The 20,077-nt window shown below is 38.0% G+C and overlaps 2 protein-coding genes across 2 annotated transcripts in view; one reads left to right on the top strand and one right to left on the bottom strand.

The window, feature by feature from the left end:
- Nucleotides 1-20,077, top strand: part of LOC127411583 (reticulon-4-interacting protein 1 homolog, mitochondrial-like) — a 180,361-nt gene that overhangs the window by 26,723 nt on the left and 133,561 nt on the right. The window lies entirely within an intron of this gene.
- Nucleotides 1-20,077, bottom strand: part of LOC127410818 (uncharacterized) — a 61,705-nt gene that overhangs the window by 16,577 nt on the left and 25,051 nt on the right. Inside the window, exons 2-5 of the mRNA XM_051646017.1 lie at nt 17,510-17,657; nt 7,313-8,541; nt 2,430-6,126; nt 117-155 (exon numbers count right to left, since the gene is read on the bottom strand). Of these exons, the coding sequence (XP_051501977.1) occupies nt 117-155; nt 2,430-6,126; nt 7,313-8,541; nt 17,510-17,657 (5,113 nt within the window). The remainder of the gene's footprint in view (nt 1-116; nt 156-2,429; nt 6,127-7,312; nt 8,542-17,509; nt 17,658-20,077) is intronic.

Below are 20,077 nucleotides of genomic sequence, written 5' to 3'. Positions count from 1 at the left end.
GCCCTGGAATCGAACTCGCGACTCCAGGGGTAGTAGTCAGCGTCAATACTTGCTGAGCTACCCAGGCCCCAAAGATTTGATTTATTGAATGTGTAACATTTTTAATTTTGCCATACCTTTCCAGGGCGTCTGTGGAAGCCTCTTACAGTGGGTGTCTAGGAATTAAAAATCTCAGTTAATATTCTAATATTATCTCCATTAGGAAGAACTGTTCTTAATGATTTTTAAAACTATTTTGTAAAACAGACTGGACCTTCAGTTTAAAAACAGTTCTCAGCACTGATAAAGTACTGTCCTACATGAAAAAAGAAGAAGAAGAAAAAGCTAAAGCCCAGAGGGTTTAACATTCCTCTTGTGGCATAGAGACAAGACCAACAAAAATTCCACTGTTGAGAGAAAAGACCAGGCAGGTAGAGACAATCAAAGCAGTTTTAAAGGTGAAGCAACTCTTCACTGCATCCCTGCAACAATTAGTGGTCGACCCATATGATTTTTTTAATGGCCGATGCCGATATCCAGAGAGCATGGTGGCCGATAGGCTGATATATAACATAATTTAATATAGTAAATAACATAAATATAAAATTGCTAAAAAAATAAAAATAAATAAACTCTTTAGCACTATATTTACTCAATTTCACACAAAACATTATCTTTGTAAAAAATTATCTAAAAAATAATATAGTATTTTAAATGGTAGTTAGCAGTTTCTTCTGATTTTTTAGTCATCAAATTTTAGTAATTTATTTGCACATGAAGAAATTGTTAATATGTTAGGAAGAAGGAAATGACAGTACAGTTAGCAATCGCATTTTCTTAAAAAATACCGAATCAAACCAATTGTACATACAGTGCATAGTGAATAAGACATTTACTCGGAGCACGTGAAGCTCTTTTACCTTGAAGTTGCACCAGAGGCTATTTAGCAGAGATGGGCCACTTCTATTAAAATGAAAGGGAAAAATTAGAATGCCCAACTGCAGCCAACGGTCAACGGATGTAGAAAGGAAGTCCCGCCTTACAGGTAAAAGAGCCAATCACCTTTTAGATACAGACATCAGCGGTCAATCAACTTGAGAACACGCATGCACATTAGCTATAAAAGATGGGGAAATGGCATTTTTTTAGCGGAATCTAAGGTAAAGCAGCACCATTGTTACCTGTGTTGTCAGATTTTACTGCTGATTTGAAATATGTTCTTTGATCGTAATCTTGACCAACCATTTTGGAGATTTTAGTCTTTCTCCATTCAAGTAGATAGGAGCTGCACTTTCATGACTGGAAATAATCTCCCGAGAGCATTCCAAACATGGCCGACAGTGCTAGAAAGACTTCGTTTGCACTCACGCGCTCGTGCGGATCCAGCACAAGCAGCAATCTCCTGACAGTTTAAACGACCTGGATCGCCTGCTTGGATTGTCGTTATGATTTGTGAATCAGAGGAACTTTTGATCCTGATCCTGAAGTTTTGATTCTGGCTGTTAGAATATGCACTTCAGAGGAAGATATTAGATGAGCGCTAGACAGGAAGAAAATGCTGGATTTTTGTGAAGTTCGTGAATTACATCCGTTTAAACGAGATATGCGCATATTTGCAGATGGTATATGATATTAGTTTTATTTATATTTGCCTTTTATCATTAGAAAAGTGACAGGGAACTGTTGAGGAGAGACTGTTAGAATATGTGCTTTAGAGGAAGATAAATGAGCGCTCCACAGGATGCTTAAGTTGTGTGAGGTTGGGTTATTACATCTGTTTAAACGAGAAACACACAGATCAAAAAGATATGCGGACTGTTTAAATGTTGCACACCGGTCTATAATTGTAGTAACACAATGGCACGTAACAACAATATGAACCATGACTGGTCATTACATGTCTCAGTCGCTTCACATGCAAGCGGGCTATTCTCAGTGCCCTCAAGAAACAAATCGGCCAAAGAGGAAAATTTATCGGCGGATATGCAGACTGTTTAAATGACACTGTGTTGCACACCGGTCTATAATTGTAGTAACACGATGGCACGTAACAACAAAACGAACTGTGACTGTTCGTTTACATGTCTCAGTTGCTTTACATGCAAGCAGGCGATTCTCAGTGCCCTCAAGAAACAAATTGGCCAAAGAGGAAAATTTATCGGCCTTGCCGATATATCGGTCGACCACTAGCAAAAACTATATTAAAAACAATGCATGTGCTGTGAAATTACATTAATAAGTATATATACATATATATATATATATATATATATATATATACACACACACACATTGTTCTTTATATACTGTATATCTGTACAGACTGTATATAGCTAATTTGTCAGAGCTAGCATGCTCACCACTAGGCTATGGCTCCAACAAAAAAACTTTTTTTTTTTTTTTTTTTTTTACATAGAGGACATTTTGTACTGTTTCAACATCACACTCACCTCTGCACATGTTGGTGAAAGGCTGGTGGGTGTAGGCAGTGGCAACTGTTGAATAGTGTTAGATGGAGATGTTAATCCTAAAATGCCTTGCTGGCCCATGTTTGCAGTGAAAGTGCAAGAAGTGCTGCTAACATCCAGTGGAGAAAGAGAACTGGTGTCAGGCCTTTGCTGACTCATTGCATTTGATCCTTTGCCTTCATTCATGTATTTCTCTAAAAAGTCAGGCAGCTTGACTTCTGAGAAAGTCGGAAGAGGAGGAGGTGTGGATGGACTCTTTATTGAATCAACAATTTTGCCTGTTACATTGCCTTGATCTAGCAAATTACCAAGACATTCTTTTTGAGTTCTGACAGCATGTGATAGAGGCATGTCCTCCTTCTCTCCTAAGATTGGCACTGGCTCTGGAGGTGGTGTTGCGGGTGACTGAATGCCATTAATGAGAGAACTGGGTTCAGTTCTGGCTTTTCTAGACACATTTGGAGATTTCATGAGGTTTGAGATGATTGACATTCTTTCCAACCTTGAGGAGAGTTTTCCAGATCCATCTGTGATGTTCTGGTTTTCACCATAATTTTTCTCCTCAGTGATTGCAACCTTTTCAGCTTTGCCTTGGTCCCGTCTTGAGGAGAGAGCTTTATAAAGTAGGCTGTCCTCCGACCGTTTGGATGGTGGGTTGTTTTTTGTCTCTTCATTTTCTTTCTTGATAATCATGGCTGGAGAGGGCTCTTTAGGTCCCGCAGTTTTTCTTGTACCAAACTGGAACTGTTCTGGATCAAATATCTTCTCAAAATGATCTTCTTTAATGGCAGGCATGGCGAAAGGCGGGGATGGAATCTTGTTCTGCCCATGTTTTCTGGGCGGTAAAGAGAAAGGTGAACAGTGCTTCTTGATGTTGCAAATGAAATCCTCAAAATCATCAGAAGTGTCAAGCAGATTATCATCACTTGCAGAACAATCCATTCGTCTCTCTGTTTTCTTCTTCTCAAAACTTTGGTCAACATCTAACCAACTCGATGGTGCCTTGTTAGTTTTTGAGAGGATTGTGGGGTTAAAAGGAAGATTCTGAGATGTAAACTGGTGAAGACTTTGGTCAGCTGGTGGTTTCACTTTTTGTAAGTTATTAGCTGGCATTTTATCTTTAGCCTTTATAGGGTCCTTGATTTTCACATGGGATTCTGTATTTTTAATTTGAACTTCACTCTTTAAATCCAGTTTGGAAGTTTGTTTATCTAGTATTTTTAGTGATGGACGTTTCTGCTCTAAAGTCTGATTGTAATTTTGAACAGGTTCTGGTTTAGAGGAAGCCTCTGGACCTATCACCGCTACTGGCATCTCAACAACTTCGTTTAATTTATTAATCTTATTCAGTTTGACACACTCCGGGTTTGGAGATTTACTTGTGTCACCTAACTGAGCAGTTGTCACAGAGTTTTCCACACTGTGTTCTTTGGTTTTAATCTTCTGGGTTGTCTCAGATAAATTCTCTGAAATGATGGCAAAGGATTTTTCCTGAGAAGAGCAATACTGCTCCATAACTTCAGTGCACAGATCACTGGATGTGTACTGACCAGTCTCTTGTATTGTGAAAATATAATCTGCCTTTGCAGGGGCACAGTTCTGTTTCTCCAACCCAACCTGGGCATTTTTAACAAGAGTCTTCTCTTTAACAACATCTGATTGCTCTTCTGGTGCAACTTGGACTTGTGGGTCTGATGAAACCAGTAGTTCTGATTCAGTCTGTTGTTGGATGGATGGGCTTTCCTGAGAAGAGCAAGACAGCTCATTCCCTTGAGTGCTCAGATCGCAGGGTGTATAATGACCCATCTCTGGAACTGTGGAAATTTCATCTGCCTTATCAAGGGCACAATTCTCTTTTTCCAACCCAACCTTGCCATTTTTAACAAGAGACTTTTCTTTAACAACACCCGATTCTTTGTCTGGTGTTACATGGACATGTGAGTCCGATGGAACCAGTAAATCTGATTCTGTCTGTTGTTGGATGGATTGTAAATCACTGTTTTTTAAAAGTGGCATGTCTGGTCTGATTTCATTCTCAGCATCCCCAGATTTTTCACCATTCTTTATCTCAGAAGTGGCTTTCAGTTGTTCATCAATATTTTCCACTTTGACAGTGTCACTGTTAGATTTAAGAAAGGCTGTTGGTGTAATGGGAAAACTTGCCATCTTCTCGACTGTGTCTATATTTGGATCTGAAGCTGCAGTTTGGTCTGTCTTCTTAAAATCTCTCTTGGGTTTGGGTTTAGTGGGACTTTGGAGACGTGACGCTGCAGATGGAAAATCACCCACCTCCTTGAAAAGGCCATTTGCATTAAACTCTGGTGATGCCTTAACCACAACATTTCTAGTGGTTTGTTCAAATCTAGAAGATTTGCCGTCACTGACAGGACCAGTAACCAGGGATGACTCACTTCTCTGTGGCTTGGCAAATTGCAGTGAAGATGGTTGATATGATTCATTTTCTCCATGGGCAGCTTCTTCATCTGAGGGTTTCAGAAGACCCGTTGGTGTCATTTGAGGAAGTTTCCTTCCTGCTGGTAGCATATCATTCATTAATTTTTTGGGACTCTTTGGCCCACTGAGCTGGATTTCATTTGTAGGCTTCTGCTTTTCAATTTTCTGCTCTGAATGGTTACTGGCTGGCACTGAGGAAGAAAGTGAGTTTGTCTCGGCTTTGTTGTCGTGTGTAGCTGTTTTGCTACCAGTGTCACCTGATTTGACTTTTGCCTCAGTCATTTTACTCTTTGAGTAGTGAAAACTACTCTTTGATGTTGGACTTCTGTCACCTACAACTGACGGTTGTGTTTTTGACCGTTGGATATCTTTATATGCTCTGAATTCGGTGTTAAATTTTGAACCAGAATTCTCCATTGAGGGTGGAGAGGATGGAGGTTTATCATATTTATCATCAGAGACTGATTTCTTTAGACTTCTTTTAGGTTTTGAAAGCGTGACCTGTTCTTTAGTGGATTGAGACGTTTTTGGTGTTACTGAAGTGTCCAAAACATCTTTCTCTTCCACTAATTTAGTGGGTGACATCTTCTGCGCTGAACTTATTGATCCTGCCTCACTCTGACATTTGGTGTTCTTCTGACCTTCAGCTTTTGAGGGCAAATCAAATACTGTAACACCCTCTACCACTTTCTTTGGTTTTGAAAGAACCACTTGTGCTGTCTTCTTAGGAATTTTGGACTTGATGTCAGTTGTTTTATTGAATGTAACTGGTTGCTCCTTTGCAGTTGGAGATTTAATCTCTTTTTGATCTGTATGTTTCTGTGAAATCCTCCCTACTGTAGTAACTTCTATCTTTGATGCCTCAGACAGGCTTTTAATTCGAGACATCACAGCTTTTGTTTTAGGGGCAACTTGTGGTGGAGTGTTCTTAGTTTTAAATCCCCCATTTGACCCACTGCCTGCTCTGTCTGTATGCATGGGTGACACAGATGAGTTCTGAGGACTGCTCATCGCAGTATTAAATAATCCTTTTTGACTTGTCATTTCTAGGAAATAAGGTTCTTCCTTGATGTCTGTAGCTTCTGTATTTTTCGTTGAAACTTCAGTGGAGCTCTCAATATCCTTATCAAGAGGATGCTTTAACACACCTTCAGTGACTTCTTCTACTGACGTATGTGTCTGTTGGTTGGATTGCTTGACATTCACACTATTGGTGGTTGATATTCTGTGGAAAGATGACAATATGAGCTAAAGAGCTAAGAGACAATTATGGCAGAATCAGTGAATTCAGATTTAAAATATTGTCTGCTGAACTGATGCTTTCAACAGTATGTGTCACTTTAATAAAATAATCATTTGATTTGTACAATTGTTAAAAAAAGAGGGGGAAAAACCCAGACAAATCATGTTTAAACCATCCCATGCACACTCTGTTCCTGTTAACCTCTAATTAATTCAGATCATTACTTATACATTTGTTTGGCTGCATTTCTAACCTTGCCATCATCATTGCAAACTCCTTAAACTTCTTAAACTTTTAAGCATGACATACATCATCACTCAATTGGGCAGCCCATCATAATTACTCAGACTTAAAAAAAGGGCTAATTAACTAAAAGGGATCTTGTACACCATGTTTGGATATTCATTGTGACTTAATTTCAAACATTCACGTTCCATAATACATGGCAATTATTTTTGTGTGAGTAAAGGATGAATCATACAGAACACATAAAACTGCTATAGAAACTACATGATGATCACTGCCTTAACACTAATCATGTACAAATAAGTCCAGTTGCTGGTAGAGCAACACCAAGCTTATTGGTTCAGTTTGTCCTGAAAACAATGTATAGCTTGAATGCACTATAAGCAGCTTTGGATAAAAATGTCTGCTAAATGCAAAAATATGTAGGTTTTCATTTACTTGATCTAACCTTAAAAATTACCTTCATTGGTGTAACCTAATGTATTCAGGTAGATTTAGTCATATTAAATAATTTTTACTTGAATAAAAACAGTTGATTTAGATTTTACCATATGAATAATTTTTCCAGAGCAGGTTTTAAACATTAGACAACACTCATTTAATGTCACTCTTTTTAGTTTTTCTTAGAAAATCCTCACCAAGTCTAAAGTTTCTAAAATACAAGAAAAATATACAATTCCAGTTCTTAATCAGTGCTTTGACCAGCTATATCTTAATCCACTAAATATGACTTTTAAACTGAACATTTCACAAACTTTTAAACATATGGAGAAACCTAATCCTATGGAAAGCCCTGAAAGTCACTGTTTTCATCGAAGTGAAAATCATGGGAAAATGAGTATCATATTGCACACAGCAATTTGCACTGTACCACAAATAAAGGCCCCGCTGCTCAGTAACAAAACAGAAGACGAGTACTTACATTTTCACCTTAACCTGCTGGATATTCTGCAAAATTTCCAAGTTTGTCTGACTATGGGTCTCTGTTTCAGCTTGTTCATCCCCCTCCACACTTGACTGAGGACTAACAAACACTTTTTTAGCAAAAATGTTCTCACTCTGTGACAGTTTCAAGCTTCTGCGTTTCTCCTCGAAGCTCTCAGCATTCTGGTCTTTAGAAATAAATCTCTCTTGAGTGTCGGGCTCAGGTGCTTTTGTGCTGTGCCCTGATTTCTTAAAGGCCTTTGTGGTGCAGGTGGCCGGCTCTGCCGCTTGTGGAGGACCAGGAGTGTTGATGGCAGCTGTATCGAGGGCAGAATAACTCTCCGCTAGGCTGGCTGGATCAAGTTCTACAGAAAAGAGTGAATCAGTAATGGAGCTCACACTCTCCTCCTCTGTCAGGTGAGTTTCCGCCCACACTGCTCTGTGTACTTGACCAGGTGAAGGAAAAGATTGCGATGAGCTCTCCTCAGGGGATGAGGCTATTGTTGAAGTTAGAGACTCATCATTGCTAAGTTTGCGTGACTTTCGCTTGTCACTGTTTTTCTTCCCCATGTTATCAGTCTCTGCCTCTGCTCTATGCTGACTGTCAGAGGACAACGGGCTTCTCGACTGTGAACCGAGAGTCACTCCGACAAGTGCTGTGTAATTCCCGCTGTCTCTGATAGTGGGTTTCAAAACTGTCTTTTTACTCTCTGTCCTGCCTAAGACAACGGGGGACTTCTGTGTTTCAGGGGGTTTTATGGGAAGGTCTGCACATTTCTTTAGTAATGTGTCTGTGATCTCATCTCTCGTCTCCTCCAGGTACACCTTGAGCTTCCTGCTGACCTCTGTTACAAGATGCTTGGTCTTTCCATCATTGCAAGTCTCGACCCTACTCACCTTGATAACTTCCACCTCTTTTACGCTCCCTCGTCCGCTACTGCCACTGTCAGCAAAAGGTAAATCTCCTCCATCTGCAATGAGGGAGGCTACACTACACACGCTGGGACTTCGTCTATGTGCCCACCCAAACACTGAATCGTCATTTTCTCTGTATACACCACCACTAGGGGTCCGCCTCAGTTCTTCTGAGACTGGGGATTTGATTGGGCTGTCGGCATTTGGCGACACGATTTCATTACTGTCATCTGATGTGGTTCTGCTTTTTTTCCTCAGAGAGAAAATATTTCCAATACGGTGAAAAACACTTCCACTTTTCTCCTCAGAACTCTGGAAGAACAAGAAAGAAAAAATATAATTAAATAATTTAAGCTTACATTGTTACATACAGGTCAGTGCGACAAGGTGTGCAAAGCTTGTCGCATCATACCCATAAAGACTTGAGGCTGTAATCGCTGCCAAAGGTGCTTCAACTAAGTACAGTGTTAAGGGTCTGAATACTTATGTAAATGTGATATTTCAGTTTTTTATTCTTTTTTTATAAGTGTACAAAGTTATCAAAAATTTTTTTTTTTGCTTTGTCATTATGGGGTATGGAGTGTAGATTGATGTGAATTTTTTTTTTTTTTATTTAAAGCATTTTAGCATAAGGCTGCAACATAACAAAATGTGAAGGGGTCTGAATACTTTCTGAATCCACTGTACATACAAAAATTTAACCTTAGCTATAGAGTGTGGGATTCAACATAAAACTATAATCTTCAATCTTATGAACCTGAGTCCCAAAACATCCTCTTCACAGTCCAATGATTTTAAAGGGGTCATATAATAAAAATATTCTTTATTTTTCCCCCTAAGTTTCTATTATATTTAGTGGTTGACAAAAATATCACAGAGGCCAATAAATCAGCCGATATTTGGTATTTTTAAATTATCTGCATCCACCGCTAAATTTTCCCATCTGTCCGATTAGTTTCGCAAGCCGCTGTGGCGGCGAGAATGGTCTAACTGTTCCTTTCATTTTACGAGCCATCGTGTTACCACAATAGACATAGCCATGCAACAAGTCTCATTCAAGCAGTACCATGGCTGAGCAGACACACATGAGCTCATGATCTGTAACCGCAACAAGTCATTATAAAAATCAAAAAATTCAAAGGAGATGAATGACATTGTTTCACCAGACTGTCAAATTCACACTGCACTTTGTTTACTGCCAAAATAAAAGCTCCATGTGTAGTAAATACGATGGATATACACTATATTGCCAAAAGTATTCGCTCACCCATCCAAATAATTGAATTCAGGTGTTCCAATCACTTCCATGGCCACAGGTGTATAAAATGAAGCACCTAGGCATGCAGACTGCTTCTACAAACATTTGTGAAAGAATGGGCCGCTCTCAGGAGCTCAGTGAATTCCAGCGTGGTACTGTGATAGGATGCCACCTGTGCAACAAGTCCAGTCGTGAAATTTCCTCGCTACTAAATATTCCACAGTCAACTGTCAGTGGTATTATAACAAAGTGGAAGCGATTGGGAATGACAGCAACTCAGCCACGAAGTGGTAGGCCACGTAAAATGACAGAGCAGGGTCAGCGGATGCTGAGGCACATAGTGCGCAGAAGTCGCCAACTTTCTGCAGAGTCAATCGCTACAGACCTCCAAAGTTCATGTGGCCTTCAGATTAGCTCAAGAACAGTGCGTAGAGAGCTTCATGGAATGGGTTTCCATGGCCGAGCAGCTGCATCCAAGCCATACATCACCAAGTGCAATGCAAAGCGTCGGATGCAGTGGTGTAAAGCACGCCGCCACTGGACTCTAGAGCAGTGGAGACGCGTTCTCTGGAGTGACGAATCACGCTTCTCCATCTGGCAATCTGATGGACGAGTCTGGGTTTGGTGGTTGCCAGGAGAACGGTACTTGTCTGACTGCACTGTGCCAACTGTGAAGTTTGGTGGAGGGGGATTATGGTGTGGGGTTGTTTTTCAGGAGCTGGGCTTGGCCCCTTAGTTCCAGTGAAAGGAACTCTGAATGCTTCAGCATACCAAGAGATTTTGGACAATTCCATGCTCCCAACATTGTGGGAACAGTTTGGGGATGGCCCCTTCCTGTTCCAACATGACTGCGCACCAGTGCACAAAGCAAGGTCCATAAAGACATGGATGAGCGAGTTTGGTGTGGAAGAACTTGACTGGCCTGCACAGAGTCCTGACCTCAACCCGATAGAGCACCTTTGGGATGAATTAGAGCGAAGACTGCGAGCCAGGCCTTCTCGTCCAACATCAGTGTCTGACCTCACAAATGCGCTTCTGGAAGAATGGTCAAAAATTCCCATAAACACACTCCTAAACCTTGTGGAAAGCCTTCCCAGAAGAGTTGAAGCTGTTATAGCTGCAAAGGGTGGGCCGACGTCATATTAAACACTATGGATTAAGAATGGGATGTCACTTAAGTTCATATGCGTCTAAAGGCAGATGAGCGAATACTTTTGGCAATATAGTGTATATTAATATTGTATAAAAATTTATTTTTTTTAATCGAATCCTCAAAATAATAATAATAATAATAATAATAATTCAGTATTATATTACAATAATAAACTTGACTGGGTGTCACAATAGCCAGTCAAGTTTATTCTTGTGCTTAAATGGTAAAAAACAAGAGAACATGGATTCATTGTTTTTAATTACATTTTTACTTAATGTATAATTTTTTATCTTTTTGTTTTAAATATTTATTTTCTATTTTTTTACAAAGTTTACTTTTGAGTGAAATGCAGGTATCTCCTGACCTACTCACACACACGTTCTTGACATGTACATCAACTGTTGTGGTTTCCACCTTTGTCTCCACATGTTTAGTTGTGATTACATCTTCTACTAAGGCTTCTTTATGACAGGAACAGCTCAAGTGTGAATGTTGCCACCTTGTGGACTCACTAATTAGTGCAAATAATTCCATGCATAGTGTATGGTAGGGGATTATAAAAATCATGCCACACGTGTTCAGCGCTCAAGCACTCTGCTGATGAAGAAATTTGCATCATGTGTCCTGTACTCAGACACCTAGCATTCACGTCTGACCAAAGTATACTTTGGGCTTTACAATTAAACTGCTGGTGCCTTTAGGAAATCCCCACTTCCCATGCAAAATGAACATCAGAACTGATCATTTTCTCCAACTCTACTCCCCAACCTTCAATATCAGCCTCTTCGCAAAGTTTGTATTATTGTGACAGGATCATAAAAACAAACTAATAAGATCTGACTGCAGTGATTAGGGCCACTATTGAAACTTCACAGGTCAAGTCTCTGATCACCCAAGAGGTGTCATGACATGTAAACATACAGTTATGTGTTAATGCATTCATCGGTCTGATGACAGAAAAATGTTAAAGCTCAGAGTGAGTCATTTTTACAGACTGTTGACAATAAAAGCTCTTTTTGGACTGGGGAAAAGTATTAAAGGTGCAATATGTAATATATTTACTGTACTAAATCATAAAATTATCATAATATGTTATCAGAGATTTAGGTAACATGCTAAGCTGAAATACTGGCTTCACCGAAAACAATGCTACAGCCAGTATATTCTACTTTAAAATGTCCGTTCTGGGCCGGAAATTCTGTTTGTGTTTTGGCCTGTTTGATCCCGCCCACTACCCATTTCCCGTTAGTATTTCGACACCCTGTGTAGCCAGATTTGAAACAAGTTAGCGGGCAAACAAAGAGCGCTGCAGCCATGGAAGCCAGCAATACATTTAGCTAACATTGACAGAGTTATAAAAAATCCACATGAGCTGGTTTATAATTTGCAAACAATAATAACATTGCAAACGTATACATTAGCTGATCAACTTACAGTGTAAGGCTCGTCGCTTCACATTGTCAGTTTGCTCGTTCCTGTTGAATGTCCTCAACCTGGCAACCCGCGTGAACTTTGAATCTGGGGACTAGGGGGCGGGGGAGACAACTCCCTCCAATATTTTGAATTTGGACTGTAGTACCCATTTTAAACGCTTGATGTCAATGGTTACAGTATATTTTCACAGTACAGAAAGCTCTTATCACCCACCATTAGCATAGAGTACTATCATTTTAAAAATAAATGTATTCATCTTTTATTTAATTCTACCTCGTTACCATTTGGAAAGAAGGCTGCGGAACCCTAGCACCGGAACAGAATAATACAGTTTATGCTAAGAACGAACTGAAATGATATTACATTTTAAGTCCCTGGTTTAAACTAGTGATGTGCAACAGAACATTCACATGAGGTGCTGGCAGGTGAACAGAACAACATTCAAGTCAGCAAAGAACCAGACCCTAATCAGACATTGTATATAGTCTTTAAATTCATAACGGTACAGCGGAATTCATTACCCTTACAAAAGTTACAATGGTAACCACAACATCTGCCAAAATACCATAGATACAATTGCTGTTACTTTAATAAAAGTGTGGGAACATGGAATTAGCCACAACTATCATCAAAAAATAAAAATAACAGAAAGCCTCTGAAAGTGTCTGACACTGTTTGAGGGAAATCCCATATTAATTTTGCATGCTTTAATAACAATAACTGCAACTACTTATTTTGGTGGACTCTGTAGCTACCATGGTCATTTATAAGGGTAGCATGAGCACAGGGCAAAAAATAGGCTGTATTACACGAACATCACACTAAGTGAGAGAAGAAATATTAGTAGCGCCACGTTGACAATTCAGTAGCATAAACTCAAGGGACAAACGGCAGCTAGTTGTAAAAATAACAATAATAAACACCCGTCAATAAAAAAAAAAAAAAAAAAACAGAGCAGCGGAGGTCAAATGACTATAACCTAACCTACCTGGCCAATTCCCCGTAAATAATAGATGTTCTCCTCTCTGTGTTCAAGACAGATCTGCAGTCTCTGAAACACGTCCTCCCTTTACCTCCAACCCTCACTTACTCAGAAAAGGGCTGTGACTCAAAACCCAGTGAGCTACCTACCTAGATAGCATTTTAGGGCATTAAAAAGTGCATTCCGAGTTAGCTAAAGCACGCGCCAGCATTTTTTGTATAAACACGCCCGTGATGCCCAAATCTGCTTGTGCCAAGGAACGCGCGCGCGATTGATCCCCAGAGAAATGCTGTCAAGTAAAAGCTCACTTACTAAGTTTGGAGACACAAGCAAAAACTCTCGACCAGTTAATTTTTTTTAGTGCTATTAAACACCAGAGACAAAAGCAGATGCGCTTTAAGCAAACAAACAAAAAAATCTCCTTACCATTTTATCCAGCTGAAGAACGCGAGGTTCGTGTTTGTTTTCTTGTGTTCTCACACGTGTACTAAAATCAGGTCGCAGAAATCATCGTAAACGGTCCAAAGTTCTCCGTAGTAAAAACAGAGAACAAACATATAGCCTACAGGTTATTAATCCAGTTTTTTCTCAGTTACAATCCAAATAAATCATTTCGGAATGCCGTGTGCTCATTCAATCGCGGTTCATTCGGAGACTGCATAAGCCGGAGAAATGACAAACTTTTATATGAAGTCTAAATCATGGTCTGTTTACTTTGCTGGCTCCGGTCCAGTAACACGGGAGGTTAGGCCACATGCAAGTCGGCTCACTTTAGAGCTGTTGTGAAACAGGCAAAGTTAAACAACATCATCCACGGTGAATGTATGGAAATCGAACAGAAGCAAATGCCACACCCTTCCTCTCCCAGCATGACTCTCACTATTTACCACTGGACATTTGTAAGAAAACTAAATAATGAAATACATTAATATGAATAATAATAATAGTAAAAAAATAAATAACTGTAATAATATTAAGCAACTATTGTAATAAGTAACTTTATTAAATATTAAGTATTACATAGGATATTAATAAGTCCTAAAACACGTATTAGTATTTTACTAATTTCTTTTACTCATCTTCGTATTGCATATGTTAATTTGTTTCTATGTTATGTATATCACCAGCACCAAGTGAATAAAAAAATTAATAAGAATCCAAACTTTCTAAGAAAAAAAAAAAAAACGTTATCTTTACTGAAGATTTATTGTTTTATTTATCTTTACTGAGATTGCTAACAAAACAACATTGAGATTTATTAAAATGCACTTGGATTACTTTATGATAAGAGTACACAATGATCACCACTGTATGTGATTCAGGTAGGCCAACATTAGTTATATGTTTGTTAGAACATCTGAAGTCATATGTAAAAGGCAATGCTACTTTGAAACTATTGTATTACGTTTGAACATTTGAACATGTTACAAATGACTACAGGGTGAATTTGTTGTTGCTACAGATAATGTCCATTTCATGTGCATTTGTATAGAACAAGAAAGTGTATTGGATCTTTTCCACAAATGTAGCTTCTAAATTTGCAAATATTTGACTAATGGTAAATATCCCAATGGCTGAGATCTGTGTTGTTAACTCAAGGTTGTGACTTCATCCCAAGTAGATTTCTTCTGTGCCCCATGAACTGGAGAGCTCTTTTGAGAGCTCAATCCAGCTCTATATGACACTACCTATACTACCCAGAGTACGATACTAAACAGCACATTGCTCTGTAGGACTATCTATTCAATAAAGTATTAGCAAGTAACGTAAACCACAAGCTATATCATTTAATATTTTTTGTAAAGGGCAGGTATGTTACTTATTTGGCATTGTAAGGTTAATCACAGAGGGATAAATTCTGGAAATTTCTCTTTGTCATGGACAACAGAGAGGCAAGCCCTCCTTAACACTGCCATTGAGGACTTTATTTGACTTTTCTGCTGTGTGACTTTGACGTTAGTTGTCTGCCAACTCAGAAGGTCAAACTAAATGGTCTAATCACATTCTCAGCTCACATTCTCAAAATCTTTTCATAAGAGACACACAATTATTTTAGATCTATTGTTACAGCTAGGGCTAACTTGACAAAAAGCAGAAACAAAAAGAAACAAAACTTAAATATAGCTGCAAGCAGCGATGACGGGCCCAAGCACAATTGGTCCATTTCCACCCAGTGGCTTTCGGAAAGCATTGCAAGGTGGACACATGCATTTGGCATTTTACATTATTCTAAACAGTTCTGAAGCAATTTGGGCAAATATAAGAGGAATATATTTAAAGTCTGTTGTAAGAGCCACACTTCCTGCTGCCAGGTGGTGGCGCTATGACCGTGACCCAAAATAGTCAAATCCATGTGATTAGCCCCAACACTAAACATATATCTCAATTTGGATCTAAATCACACATTGCACACAGAAGATAAGTGTCACTTCCTGTTTCCCATTTTTCGCCATTAATTTACCGCCTCATCATGGCAACACTGTTCGATATATCAAAATCTGTTTGCAATTTAGCATCTTTAATGTCTTGGCATAATGTTGTCTAAATGTGGTGACAGTCTCATGAATCACCTAGGAAGAGTATTTAAAAGTTCAGAGACTTTTAAAAGTTCCAAAATGTCCGACTTCCTGTTGGGTGGACCTAATGACTATAATTATAAAAGTTGTCCAGCTTGATGAGAACTATATATGTACCAATTCTGGTGACTGTAGGTGAAAATTGAGGTGCTACAGAGCTTTTTCTGTGTGTTCTCAGATTGAGCCCTTATACATGTGTCAAATTTGGTGAAAATTTCTCATTCCGTTTAAGAGTTAAATCCATTTACGTAAAAGCGGAGACAACTTTTAATTTTGTCGGCCTGTTTTTGGCACTTACAATCGAAATTTTGCCATGACATTTGATACCTCACAGAATTTGCTTAGAGCGATTTTATTGTTGGTGTTTTCGTTCTGATTGGACGAACGGCCTAAAAGCAATTCTCTAAATATTTTCGGACTTTTTTCAAAATGGCAACAGACCATAAGGCGAACCATTGCAAATGTGGTATCGCTGCGCTCCGCAAGTCCTCATGAATATAGCGAGACCAGTCTACCAGTGAAAATAGACCAACGCCATCAAAAGTAATAAGCTCGCAAAGTTATATAATTTCAATTTAGTTTTCACTAGGTGGTGCCAGATCCAAACTTCTCAGGCACCTTCAGGGCATGGTGCTGATAACACATACAAAGTTTCTTAACGATAAGCCAATGCGTTCATAAAATACAGAATTTTACGACAAAATTCAAAATGGCAGATGCCAAAAATGGCCTACATGGGAAAATTGGGTATCATTCGACTTGGTATGTCGTACTGAATCTAAAGATACCAGGTTTGTGATTTTTAGCCAAAGTTTTCAAGACTTATAAGCCAAAATAGCCATTTTTTCTATTTTTTGACCAGTAGGGGGCACTGCGCTGAAACGCTGCATATCACCTCAGGGCATGATGGCCATGACACGTACCAACTTTCGTGAAAATCCTTTCAGGGCTTGACCCCTAATAATAATAATCCTTAGAAGAACAATAGGGCCTCCGCACTTTCAGTGCTTGGGCCCCAAATATATATATATATATATATATATATATATATATATATATATATATATAATATATATATATGGAGAGATAGATAGATAGACAGATAGATAGATAGATATATTTGTACATATTATAAATACTGTATTTACTACACTTTAATACGTTTATTTTTAATGTTCTGTTTATTGTCTTGTTGTAAATGTTTGCATCAATGTCACTTTAGAAACTGCATTATTTCCTTTTGGGGGGGGTGTTCACTCAAACACTTTGCTGTGCTGCCCTCTGCAGGATTTGTAAGGAGTTGAGTTGAAATCAAGAGATGTTTTCATGATGAATAGAACTGAGACAGATCAGCAAATGGGAAAACTATATATCTAATTTATTTTATTTATGTATGTGTGTATGTACAACCTTTAACCTTTTATATTAGTTTACTAAAATCTGAGTGGGGGATACATACATTCATATACTGTATATCCTATGTATATATATATATATATATATACACACACACATACACACACACACACACACACAGATTTTAGTAAACAAATTAAAATGTTTAAAAGAGAAACGATAGCTTAAATTAATGTCTAATCTTGAGTCTCCCTTCTGTCTTTTCTTTTCTTTTGGTTCTTTGCACACTGTGTATATAAAATACATATCACTTAAACTGTCTGTATCTGCCTGTAACATGATAGTTTTTTTTTTTTTTCTTGTTTTGCTTTTTATTTTGGTTCTTAGTATGTTAAAAATTAGATTTGACTGTTTGACTATAAATATGCCCTGTGAAATGAATTCGCTGAAGGATTAAAAGACATATTGTCCACTTTACAAAGACTAGTTTTAAATTCAAAAATAAATTTTTTTCCTCTTACCTTCTTGTGTTTCTGCATTGGGGATGTTGGATCTGGAAGTGAGACACAATCTAGGCTTATCAGTGAATTTGTCTGAGAACGGACAGGGGTGGGGCATGTGTCGGTCATCAAATAATCCTCTGTCCGGATGCTTATTTGATCAAAAATCCTGGAGAACAGAGAAGCAATTTTTATTGTACTCTAGAAGAAGAATGATGCACTATTAAGATGCCCTATTTTGCAGAGAAGTAAAGGATCAGTGCAAAAGACCACAAAGGGGCTGTAAAAGCTTGTATTTTGTTTTTCTTGTATCATCTTGAGAAACCATTTTAAAAGGTCTCTCGAGACAATACAGAATACAGGCATGAAAAAAAAAAGAGAAAAAAACTCACAAGACAAGAACATGTCTATATAGGTCACATTTTGCCCCCAAATCAATGGAAAAAAATTGGAATTATATTTTACATATATTTGGATCATTGCATTGTGACATTATTTTCATTTTAATAAAGAACATTTTTACCCCAAATTCTCATTAATGTGAAGTGAGAAAAATCTATAAATAAATATTGTAAATAAAAAAATCATTCTCATTAATATAATGCAAAACCTTTCAGAAAAATGGGAAATATTTTGGGAATGATAAACAATGGGAAACAGAAAAATAGCCTAAAAGGAAAATATTAAAATATTTTACGGTAAAGAGAATTTGCACAGAAATTAAAATTCTTTCTTTAGATGGTTAGAATGCAGTATGAATGAGTTTGCTACTGCCATTTTCAAATACTCAGAGGGAGTCATACAGGACAATAAACATTTATGTAATAGTGCATTCTGAAATGTACAACTGTATGTACTAGAACAGTAATCACCAGTATATGTATGCACATAATGTATACTGAAATGAAAGAACGTGAAAGCATTGTACATTATTTCAAAGAATGTGGCGCCATACTTAAAGGATTAGAATAATTTAAATGTGGTGTTTGTTCACTCTAATGGGTGTTGTGATACTACAGCAATAGGATAAGTCTGTCTTTTAGCATCACAGTGCATAATGAAGAGTTAACAATAGCTTCCTTGTCAATGGGGTCTTTATGTGCTGCATTAAATGTTAAAAAATAATTGTTAAGTAGATGTAAAAAGTGTTTCCTCCTGGCATAAAGTTTGACACCACAACAGATCTATCCTTGTTCTGTTCCAGTCTCCAAATGTATTCTTAAGTCAGAAGAAACATCACAGGTTCTGTTGTTACAGTACTTTCTGGGAAGCCATTAAATTGTTTGACATTAATTTTGAACAAGATTCAAACAAGATGTTTGACTCCCAGCAGGATATTGAGTTCTGAATTGCTGTAGGACTACACAAGGAAATGCAACAGGTGTCAAAACTAAATCTCCTAAAGATCTCACACACTGGTTTCTTTTTTTGCAGTATAACACAGAATACATTGTCCCTTTTTACATTACTTTTTTGTTTCTAGGCCTTATTGCAGTCAAAACGTTCATACTTATTTTACTGTAGGCTTTGTGTTGTGCAACTATTGCACAATTTAACCTTTTTACAAAACATAACCACCAGGGAGCAGTCTGAGATAAGCCTTGCTTAGTTGCATAAGCCTCTTAAAGCTTTTTTATTTTTTTGGTGATTTGACTTGCAGAATGGATCCTGTATGGACCTCAGCTTATTGTATTGTCCCACAGATGCTGAAAGGCATTTGGGAAACATCACAGTTCTTTTTAACAAGTATTGCTGTACCCTGTCATAACCCCAATTCTAAAAAAGTTGGGATAGTATAAAAAATGCTAATAAAAACAAAAAGTAGTGATTTGTAAATTATATTCACCCTTTGCTAAATTGAAAACACTACAAATACACATATGATGTTTTACCTTGTGAACTTCCTTATTTATTTATTATTTATGTACAGTAATTTCAAATAAAATGATTGCGACACGCTCAAAAAAATTGAGACGGGCAATTTAAGACTAATAACAATTTGACGAGTTAAAATAACAAGGCAATGTGAAACAGGAGATGTTAAACAGGTGAGGCAATCGTGTCATAGTATATAAGGAGCCTCCAAAAACAGCCTAGTCCTTCAAGAGCAAGGATCATTCGAGACATGTCAGTTTGCCAACAGATGCTTCAGCAAATTCTAAGAATCTGGTCAAATCTCGGTGAATAAAGGGCAAGAGGAAAACCATTTTTGAATGCATGTGATCTCTGATCCCTCAGACGTCACTGTCTTAAAAAACATCATTCATCTGTAATGGATATCATGAACATGGCCTTGGGATAACTTTAGTAAACCTTTGTTAGTCAACACCATTCGCCGCTGCATCCACAGATGCAAGTTAAGACTTTACTATGCAAAGCAGAAGCCCTACACCAACACTGACCAGAAGCGCTGCCGACTTCTCTGGGCTCGGTCTCATCTTAAATGGAAAGTAGAACAATGGAACCGTATTTTTTGGTCCAATGAGTTCACATTTCAAATAGTTTTTGAAAAACACAGCCATAATGTTCTCCGGGCCAAAAAGGAATTGGACCATCCAAGCTGTTATCAGCATCAGGTCCAAAAGCCAG

The sequence above is a fragment of the Myxocyprinus asiaticus genome, chromosome 20, assembly GCF_019703515.2.
Source record: "Myxocyprinus asiaticus isolate MX2 ecotype Aquarium Trade chromosome 20, UBuf_Myxa_2, whole genome shotgun sequence".
NCBI lineage: Eukaryota > Metazoa > Chordata > Actinopteri > Cypriniformes > Catostomidae > Myxocyprinus > Myxocyprinus asiaticus.
Note: the sequence above shows the minus strand (reverse complement) of the source record. Positions and strands in the feature narration are given on the sequence as shown.